The sequence below is a fragment of the Nematolebias whitei genome, chromosome 4, assembly GCF_014905685.2.
Source record: "Nematolebias whitei isolate Nwh7 chromosome 4, NemWhi1, whole genome shotgun sequence".
In the NCBI taxonomy this organism is placed as follows: Eukaryota; Metazoa; Chordata; class Actinopteri; order Cyprinodontiformes; family Rivulidae; genus Nematolebias; species Nematolebias whitei.
In genome coordinates, this window is record NC_056501.1 from 21,771,118 (window position 1) to 21,781,945 (window position 10,828).

The window sequence follows — 10,828 nt, forward strand, 5'->3', positions numbered from 1 at the left end:
TGAGGACCGAGACAGCTTTAGTAAGGGTCTGTAATGACATTCTGCAAGCAAATGACTTTAGGTCAGTCTGTGATCCTGGTACTCTTCGACCTTACCGCTGCATTCAACACTGTTGATCACAACATCCTTATGTCACGGCTAGAACACTGGGTTGGGATTACAGGTGAGGCGCTAGAATGGTTCCGTTCATATCTGAGTGACAGGAGTTTTTGTGTTAACTTTGGCCATCATTTATCTGCTTCTGTCCCTCTTTCCTGTGGGGTCCCGCAAGGCTCCATTTTTGGACCCCTTCTGTTCTCATTGTATCTGTTCCCCTTGGGGTCTATCCTGAGGAAACATGGTATTTCGTTTCATTGTTACGCCGATGATTCTCAAGTTTATCTGCCTTTAAAACCCAACAGTTCCTGCTCCATCCACCCTTTGCTAAAATGTCTTGATGACATCCAGACATGGATGGCTGCGAGCTTCTTGAGTTTTAATGATCAGAAGACTGAGGTCATTGTGTTTAACCCAAGCTCTACCACTGTCACTGATCCTGTAAACCTGCACTCCCTTCAGCCACATCTAAAGCAGTCGGTTACCAATCTCGGGGTAGTGTTAGACTCAGACTTTAAGTTTAATAAACAGATCAACTCTGTTCTACAAAAAAGTTTATTTCAGCTAAGGCAGATAGCAAAGCTTAAGTCCGTTTTGTCCAGAGAAAAATTAGTCCATGCATTCATTACAATCCGGCTGGACTACTGTAACTCACTTTATGTTGGGATTACTCAGGCTTCACTTTCACGTCTCCAGCTTGTACAAAATGCTGCAGCTCGACTACTAACAGGAACTCACAGGTTTGAGCACATTACTACGGTTCTGTCCTCCCTTCACTGGCTTCCTGTGCGTGTCAGAATCTATTTTAAAATTCTCCTGCTGACATTCAAGTGCATCAATGGCCTCACACCCTCATATCTCTCCGACCTTCTTCATCCCTAGGCTCCTTCTCGGGCTTTGAGGTCATCAGACCAGATGCTTTTGGTGGTACCAAAAACCAGGCTGAAGCTCAGAGGAGATCGAGCATTTTCAGTCGTGGGCCCTAAACTCTGGAACAATCTGCCCGTCAGCATTCGACAGGCCACCTCAGTCTCGACTTTTAAAACTCTCCTAAAAACACATCTATACTCATTGACATTTAACACAGGGTGATCAGATTTAGATTTAGAATTTCATTGATTCTGATTCTGTTTATGCTTTTGTTATTCCTATTTAACACAAGGTCATCAGATCTGATTTAGTATTTCATTGTTTCTAATTATGTTTTCGGTTTTATATTTTTATTCCATGTGCTGTAAATATATCTTGTTACTTTTTATTTGATGTTGTGATATTTTTGTTAAGCACTTTGGTAACAGTTTCTGTTTTAAATGTGCTCTATAAATAAATCTGACTTGACGGCTCATGCCATTTGGAAACGAGAACTTCTTATGAACGAGTTCCTCCTTTCAACTTTTAACAGATTCTGAATCAGTTTTGCATCGTGTGAATGTTTATGAAGCATTCACACTATAGGGATTCATTTTTCTGCCGTACGTTTTTCGACATCTTTCTTGTTCACAATTTTTGTGCTATTTCAACAAATCATAAATCAAAACGTTCAGCTCGTTCAGGACAATCCTATGACTTTTGGTTTTGGTGCAACTTTAGTTGTTAGAAATATTTAGCCTTTTCTGCCATTTTTTTTCTCAGAAAATGAATTGAGCTCTTTTTACATCCTTCAAAGCTTCAGATGTGTTTACAACCTTTTACTGCTCCTTTCACACTTTGTTCTGGTTCAGCTTATTTTAGCTCCTTGTGCAAATAAGAAAAAATTCAGCTACTTTCAGTTTTTTTTTCAGCTGTTTTGTACACCTTTCTGCTTTATTCTGCTAATTACAACATTTTGTGCTTCTTCTAACTTCTTTCTGCTAATTTCAGCTTGTTGTGCTCCTTTCAGCTTATTTCTGCAAGTTTCAACTATTTCTGTTATTTCATCTGTTTTATGCCAAGTTGAGTTTTTTCAGATAATTCCACATTTTTTGCACTCATTTAAACTTTTTTCTATCTAATGCAGCTAAAATGTGCTCTCTTCACTTCCTTCTGGTTAATTTAAGCTTGTTTCTACCTTTTTAGCTACTATTCAGCTGTTTTTTTGGTGTTTGCAAATTTCTGCTTTTTTCAGATAATTTCTACTTGTTTTTGCTCATTTATGCTTCTTTCAGCCTAATCAGGCACAATTGTGCTCTCTCCACTTTCTTCTGGTAATTTAAGCTTCTTAATGCCTTTTCAGCATTTTTTTTTTTGCTAATTTCAACTTTGTAGCTAAACCAAATTCAGCAAATATGTCGGTTTTTTTAATTTTTTTGAAGATGCCATTTTTGTCAATGCTCAGCTTGTTGGTTTGACTGTAATGTTTTTAGCTGCATTGTAAGAAAGGTTTCAAGTGAGCTGAAGCAGTAATTTAAAACCTAACCATGAACAAAGATCAGTGGAGCTAAAATAAGATGAGATATTGTTTTGTTTTCTTGCTGTATCTTGAACTTTACATGTTCTTTAATCTTGTGATTTTGTCAGAGATGCAATAGTAGACTTTATTTTTTACTTTGGCACGCGTCGTGTTGGATGATCTCAGATGGAGCAGCAGTGGAGGGTGAAAATTGCTGCTGCACAGTTGGAAGATCACATCAACTTCCAGATGAATGAGCTGAAGGACTGAAAAGGCTTATAAAGCAAGGCTGCCCTTCATTGTGTGCTATTTTTAAATAAGTCCTAACTTGAGATCTCCACTCACGTCTCCAGGCCAGCCGCTCGCTCATAAATGTTATTCTCACACAAGTCAGGATGGCAAATGTACAAATCGACATCGTTTGATATTACTGGTCCCAATTTATTTGTATGATCATTTCTGCTCTCTGTATCTGAGCTGGAGTCACATTTTGTGCATACCTTACAGCAATTATTTGCTAATGGATCTCAATTAATTCTGCAGGGTTGCTTGTAAATGCAACGTTAAGTCTGGACCTTCTGGTCTTTACATGCCAAGTCAAACACGGTGTTGAAGAGCTGGACCATCAATTTAAACTCGAGGCTAGAAGCGCCTCAGCCCCCATTTATCTGCTTTAAGGGCGCTGTCGTGTTGTATTTTTGGAGCCAGACGGGAACGTGAGGATGAATGTTTTTCCCACATTCCATCACTTTTTAAAGCATTCTATTTGAAAATATGGCAGCAACGTAAGAACTACTGAAATCCCCAAAGTTCATGCTTAATAATCCAGGTATAAAACCCAACAATGTTCAGTAAATTCATCTGGACGTTTTTTTTATTTCTCTTTTTTGCTGAGACGTTTCGTCCTTCATCCAAAGGACTTCCTCAATCTGAGAAGTCACCAAACAAAACTGATTCCCACAAACAGCATACTCCATAGAAAACCATCCAGATGACCTGACTGAACATTGTTGGATTTTATACCTGGATTATTGAGCATGGATTTTGGTGTTTTGAACTACTTTGGTATGACTGTCTCAGAGGAGTTGACGAGGGGAGAGGGCGGCCCCAGAGGCCATTTTAGCACCAGAAAATTGTTTTTTTTTTTCCCCACTATGGATGCTGTTTGTGGGGATCAGTTTTGTTTGGTGGCTTCTCAGATTGAGGAAGTCCTTTGGATGAAGGATGAAACGTCTCAGAAAAAAAAAAAAAAAAAAAAAGAACAACCTGACTGAACATTGTTGAACTACTGAAATCATCATAACAACTGGGAAAAGATTTGAGGTGTATTTTAATTAACCTTTAAGTCAGGAAAAAGTCCGATTCTCACATGGACCTGTTCTGCAGGCAGCCTACAGGGGGCGCCTTTCAGCTTATGACACTGGATGAGCTGAACACAGAACTGAACAGCAAGTCAGAGAAATATCCCTACTCAGACCTTAAGCACACGACACATCCACATTGTGTTTTAGATTAGTGAACACACACGTGTTGTTCTGTCTTGCTGACAACCAACTCTTCATCCATCCATCCATTATCTTAACCAGTTTCTTCCTTTTTGGGTAATGGGGGTCACTGGTGCCCATATCCAGCAGTCACTGTACGAGGGCCTCCTTCAGGTCAGATATCGTCTCCTGTGGTTAACGTGTGAGCACAACAAACTTTAGATTTTTAAAGTGTTTCACTCATTTTACAGTCTCTGCTTCCTACTATGAAGTTTGGCATTTTCTTTATGAGGGTGAAGAAAGAACGTCTCTGATTAAAAATGTCAAAGATTACTTTATTTCTCAAGTTTGTAACAGATAAAAGAAAGCACAAGTCGCCACTCTTCTTGCGCCTGCATCGACACCAGCTCTGTCCCGGTCTCTAATCAGCTTTCGTCCTCTCCACGTCCCTCACCCGCCTCTCCAGCCTGCTCAGCCGGTGCTCCACGGCGGAGGACTTATCGAAGCCAGTCGTGAGCAGAGTCAGCAGGACGAACACCAGCACCAGGACCCCCACTCGGGTCGCCGTGGTCTCTGCGGAGGCGTGCTTGTCGGTCACGATCAGTCCGAAAAGCCAGAGCCCCAGGACCATTTTCACCAGCCAGAACACCTGCCTGAAAACGCCGATCAGGAGGCGGAGAATGATGGCCAGCACCCAGTACCCGATGAGGCCCACCAGACCCCACTGGGCGACGGCAGTCACACCCTCCGGAGTGAAGCGTGGCAGCGTCAACGCAACTGAAAAGGCAGGAAATCCAGTTTAGGCATATTTTCACAGAACAACGAGTAAAAAGAACAAACAACCTTTCTTGTAGAGAGGTAGTAAAAAAGGAGAAAGCGCTCACACCTACGAGGGTGTGGCAGACAGTTCGCCTGCAGAAAGGACTGCATATTTTCACTCGCACATAAAACTTTCAATGCACATTTCGCACACAAAGGGGCAAAAAGCAGAACACGAAAGCACTCTGCCTCAGCTGCAAGTATCCTGGTACCCACCATCGAATCCCGTGACCCTGAGGATCTCTGCCACGTAAACGGCGATGACATTCAGGCCGCTGGCAGCTCCTTCGGCCAGGAATCGGATCACCGTTTCAAAAAACTGTGGGAGGGGAGAGGATTTGTTTACCTTTATCTCACAAGTCAGCAATGAAGAGAGATGACATTCTGATCGTGCAGAGACAAATGAAGAGAGTGTGCAGGCAGCTACAGGACCACTGACAGCAGCACAAACCCATAAATCTGGAAATTTTTGTGTTGCACCTCCATAAAGAGCTGCTGTGCGGTTGATTTGACAGCTGGAGAACACCCCACTGTACGAGCTTAAAGTGCCTCCCCACCCTCCTCTCTTTCAGCCTTGTCCAGCGGGGTCTAGGATATCCTGGATAGTCGGACGGGGAACTTATCTGCACCTGTTGCTCTGCACACACACACAAGGACTGTCCCGTGTGTCAGAGCACGAGTCAAACATCTGTGGCTCCATATCAGCTTAAACTCATTTCCATACGCGAAATGTTTCAGTGATGGAGCTGCAGCTGGACCGTCAGGTGTTCAAACCAAAAGTCTGGCTCTGAAGAGAAACATTTAGAGCTAGAGAAACGGCATTTTCTGCAAAACAGTAGTGTGACTAATGAGTATTGAATGACGAGCAACAAGCTCGACAAGCTAAAAGAAGCCGACCACTCGCAAAAACTACCAAAATGCCAACGAAAAGCTGCTGTGGAGTACAGCTGGCAAAAAGACAAAAGTAGCAAAAAGCTGGTAAAAAACTAAAAACAGCCAAATGGCAGCTAAATGCAGCAAAAGGCTAGTTAAAAGTACCAGAACTGTAGCTAATCTCTAGCTGAAATTAGTGACACCCTAAATTAAATTTAAACATAGCAAACAACGACAAAAATAAAGCAAGTAACTCGAAGCAGATTTTAAAAGGTGAACGTTTTCGAAAGAACTGAAGAAATCTTATAGTTTTTTTAAGGAGTAAAAACATGTAAGATGAAAGGTCACACCTGTACAACAAGCTGAACCTTTTGAGATACAAAATGTCTAAATGAGCACAAAGCATGCAGTTGTCGTTAGATTATAAAAAAATTAAACAGGAAAACAAATGCTGAATCAGCGTTCATACTATTCAGGTGCGTCAAAGCTGATCTGAGGATCCGGTCCTAAAGAGTGAATTTAATGCAGCAACTTTATCTGTTAGACCTTGAAGGAACGTTACTCTGCTGCAGTAATTTTACACGGAGGTGATCAGAGTGCAGAGCTGCTGCTTTTGCTCTGATTGAACAACAGTTATTCCAAGATGTTTTTCTTTTATTGCATTTTATCGGTTCAAATGTGGAGATACTAAGTAGGGAGGTTTTATAGCAAATGGGAGTTACATAAGGAGTACCTGTGCCAAGAATTGTTGCACACCCCCTGCATGTTGCCAGCTGAGTCACAGTGAGCTACTTATGATTTTGCCAGCACAAAAACAAAACCTTACCTGCACAAATTCATGGGTGAAAGCTGCAGCTTGACATGTAAATAACACGTGTGCTCCTACATTCTGCTACAGGCGCGACATGAGCTTAAACTGACCCCCCATTCCCCAGGACGGCACGTTAAAGACACCCCCAGGAGGTTCCTTACCATGGCCATTGTGTAGACGTTCTCCTGACCAAGCAGTGACTCTAGAAACGGCACTGCACTCTGAGAAGGAAGCCGCAGCAGGATGGAAACAGATGCATGGTGGTGTTGGGGGGGGGGGGTATGTGTATGCCATGAGTGTGTGGGGTATAGAAGAAATTAGGGCAAAGCAGATGAGGGGGTCAGGAGGAAGGTTAACAAGTTAAGGAGAGCAGAAGGAAGAATGTGTGTGAAGGAGTAGGTGGAGAGAGGCGACAGCTGAAAATTAGTGATCAGGTTTTTGATCCAGTTAGAAAAATCAGGAATTAGTGCTGCACGTATTTTAAGAAATATTACCGTTATCGCAATATCGATGTGCACCGCGGATCGCAATACATCGCAAACACCAAATGTACGGCAATAACGTATTTGACCATCAGACAGACCACCTAAATGCTCAAAGACAGAGAATTTATCCACAAAGGACGACTTGGATTACTGTAGTTAACGCCACAAATCGAGTCTGAAACACATGCAGAGTGCGCTGCCCGCGTGTCATACACAACTAGGAGAGCACCGATTGCAGTTTTCTGGCTGATCACCGAGTTCTAAAAAGCCCGACCTGCCGATTCCAATTTTGGCCGATACGATTTAGTTTTATAAGCAACACTGTCAGGTGCTATAAGGTCGCAATGCACCTTTAATTTTCCAATATTATTTTTCTGAAAAACATACCCTTGAACAATATCCACTTGTTTTAACTGGCCATGAGGTAGTGCTCTGAAATATAAATGAAGTTCAGACAATTGTTAAAACTAGAAGAAATCGGTAAAATCGGTTTCTCATGCAATTATTTCCGTTTTTCCAAAATTAAGGAAATTGGGGCCGATTTATTGGTGCACCCCTATACACAACCTCACATCATCTGCAAAAGAGATGAGGATCACATGCCCCCAGGTGGATACATGGCTGTTATATTTTTGTGGCTTGTTAAACATTTTGTTTGAATATTCTTTAGCCAGATGTGTGACCGTGACTAAAGACACCAAATATATATAAAAAAAGCAATATTCAGTCTTTATTTGACATCCTCAGCATCTTTGATTGTAAGGACTTAAGGAATATTAAGGCCTATATTAGTCAAAAAGTGCCCTTTTGCAAACTTATACAAAAGGTAGCACTGAATTTATTTAATCTTTCCTCAAGAGTCCGTACTAAAATGGCGTTTTTAATAGTTTACGAAACTCAATTTAATTTATCTGCATAATAAAAATCTTTTATACACCAAGACTCACCAAAGTGTCCTCATCAGTGCCTGAATTTGAACAAACAACTCATAGTTATTGGCAAAAAATTTTTAAAAAAATGCTGATTTTGCTTATTTATTACAAATAATGCTGTAGCCTTTTGGTACTGGATGATGTGCCTTTAGTGGTACATTTATCATATATGATGCAGATATACAAAAAAATCTGAAAAAGATTCTGAAATTTATGGTTTTAAGTTTCCAATTCCAGACACGTCACTAACAGGGGAGCCAAGGGTGGCCAGCCTCCATGTGGGAACCACATGTGGGCCAAATAAGGCCCTTGGACCAGAAGAAGCCCGTGATCCTCATCAGTTTGCCCTTGATGTTCTTATACAAAAATAAGTCAACTTGAAATCAATTTTTTTTCCCCATTTGTTGATAAAATTATCCTCAGATGTAAACAGAGTCAGAGAACAATGGAATCAGAGCCACAAAGAGAAAAGATCTCTCTTCAGCGAGGAAAAAAACAACACAAAACGACGACTGTCACCAGGAAGGTAGCAATTTGGGGGAGGAACTCACGAATACTGTTCAGTAAGAGATGGTGCTATGAGCTGTGCCAAAACATTCCAAACTCTCATGGGAGAATTTCCTTAAACAATTGCCAAATTTACATTTGCTGTTCTCCAATGCAATTCTGGCAAAAACCTTGATTGGTTGGAATTGCATTGTCCCCAGAACAGCCATTTAATGATGGAGAATTACGTTAAACAGATTAAATTCAAAACAAAACTTTGAAAATTTGGGTACGGTCAGCTTTGGTGGCTTTAAAAAATGAAGCACCACTGGTTTTGATCATAAAGACTGTAATGGTGATGCACATGGTGAGTGTTGTGAGCACTATGGCGGCAGGAAAAAAAAAAGTAGATTTATCGCATCAGAATATTATCGCGATATTCAATAATATCGCGGTTATAAGAGTTTTTCTTCTAAAATATCGTGCAGCTCTAATAGGAATTAAAGAAAGCTGTTTAGAGCAAATATGTAGGAAGAAAATGGAGCCCAGTGAGGAGCTGCAGCTGTACCTCAGCGGTGGATCGGATCACGTTGGTCCCCAGAACCGACTCTGCATACCGCTGGAGCTCCTGGCAGGTCCCGGTGATGACGGTGCGCAGAGTGACCACCGGCGGGCCCTCGGAGCCGGCCTGCTGGGCTCCGGAGCGGCTCAGCCCCACGAGGAGGACCAGGGCGCAGGCCAAGAGCCAAACCCGAGCCATGATGGTTTGAAAGAGGAGGAAAGTGTGATGATGAGGAAGAAGGCGGAGCAGCAAAAATCAAGACTTAAAAATGGCTTCTGTTGGAGGGAGGCGACGGAGAGGAGTCAAATGCAAGACTCCAGGTGATTCAAGGATCCCGTTCAGCAGCTGGTGTTGGTCCCAGGCAGATCTAAATGATTGGATGACACCGCTCCTTCAAGCAGGGGCTATTTCTGGTTTCAGCACGAGTCCAAATCTGATGAGCAGCAGCGAGCGCTCACAGTTCATGTGGTCAAAAGAGTAAAAATGTGTATTTTTAAAAAAAAGTTTTCTTTATTTTAATGATTGGGTGAAAAAGCAGCAGCGACGCGGTGACGCTGAGAGCCCGATTTAAACTAAAGCTTCTTATTTGGCTCCGAGCTGCACAAAGCGCCACTTTCTCAGAGCTCCCCCGGTCTCTGATCCTCACAGAAGCTCTGCTGAGGAGGATTATGTTACAAGACGACCCCCGAATAAAAGCAATTTAAAAAAACTCCTTCCTGGTTTCCACTCCCTTCCTACCAGCGCTTTCAACGAGCTCTTTCCATTCGCGTCTGGAGCCACCGTGAGAAGGGGGAGGGGGCGGAGACGCAAATGTACAGTAGTCAACAGAGCGTTGCATCATGGGCCTTGTAGTTTAATGACTCTGGGTAAACGCGAGGATCACTCGCTTAGGTTTTAAGACAGAAAAACGTTTGAAAATTAATTAAATGCACAACGTTTCTTAAGGGACTATACGCCGCATGCAGCCTTTCAAACTATGATTATAAATTACTGAATAGCGACGAAATTGTAGTCGTTTTTAGTTAAAATACGAAAATGCCGCCCACTAAGCGCGATCACATTAAATATCGCGAGATTTCACCCTTGGCGTGTCTGCGGTGAATGACTCTCCGCTACCCCCACGTCGTTTTTGACTGAGCTGTAGCCATTTTTGTACTGGCGGCCATCTTGAATTATGTTTACTTCTAAAATTAATCATTTGCATGTTTTCATCCAGTGTTTACATTTTAAACCTTTATTGAAAATTGCCCAGTAGTTCATGAAACATTTTATTAATGAAAAGGAACCCTGCCAAATTTGGACATCTGTAAAACTGGCTACATTTTGTAGTTTTTTAGTCAGTAGGCATCTTGACTGGGCTCTAAAAGTTAATCAGTTGTAGATGTACATTTAAAGATGTTTTCCTAATAGTTTCATAAAAATTCATGAGTGGATCGTGAGATATTTTGCTAACAGTCTGAGCTGACTATGGCAAAAAATGTAAACAAAGATCTTGATCAATCTGTTAGTGTTTAGAGTGTTGGAGATGATTATCAGCTACTACCACACCAAATTTCAGGTGAATATCTGAAAATTTGACATTGTTATAACATTTGTTTTCTAAAGTTGGCAGTGGCGGCCATCTTGGATCAGTTTGACTCCAAACTATCGGTTGTAGATTTGCATCCAATGATTTCTTTCTGCAAGTTTCATTTAAAATCACTCAATAGCTCATGAAATATTTTGCTAACAGACACGCAAAACCAGGTAAAAATATATTCATGTGCTTTTGTTTCTTCAGTGGCGACAATCAGAAGCAGCAGTTTTGATATAAGTTTAATCACTAGCAGAACTTTGACCAAACCGAACGAGATTTCTTTTTTTCTTAAAAAAGGAACATTTACAACAAACATAAAACACTTGCATGAACTCT

At 41.5% G+C, this 10,828-nt stretch overlaps 1 protein-coding gene across 2 annotated transcripts; it reads right to left on the reverse strand.

Annotated features, from left to right (window-relative positions):
* Positions 1 to 4,258: 4,258 nt before the first annotated feature.
* On the reverse strand, positions 4,259 to 9,699 carry LOC119408479. Of its 2 annotated transcripts, XM_037675304.1 has the most exons (4): positions 8,923 to 9,699; positions 6,613 to 6,672; positions 4,984 to 5,086; positions 4,259 to 4,725 (listed from the first exon to the last, which is right to left on the reverse strand). In XM_037675304.1, the coding sequence occupies exons 1-4, from the start codon at positions 9,112 to 9,114 to the stop codon at positions 4,370 to 4,372; spliced, it is 711 nt and encodes a 236-aa protein (XP_037531232.1). In that variant the 5' UTR covers positions 9,115 to 9,699; the 3' UTR covers positions 4,259 to 4,369. The 2 variants fall into 2 exon arrangements, with proteins under 2 accessions (XP_037531232.1, XP_037531233.1); XM_037675305.1 differs by lacking the exon at positions 6,613 to 6,672 and having other exon boundaries at positions 4,270 to 4,725.
* Between the last annotated feature and the right edge of the window lie 1,129 nt (positions 9,700 to 10,828).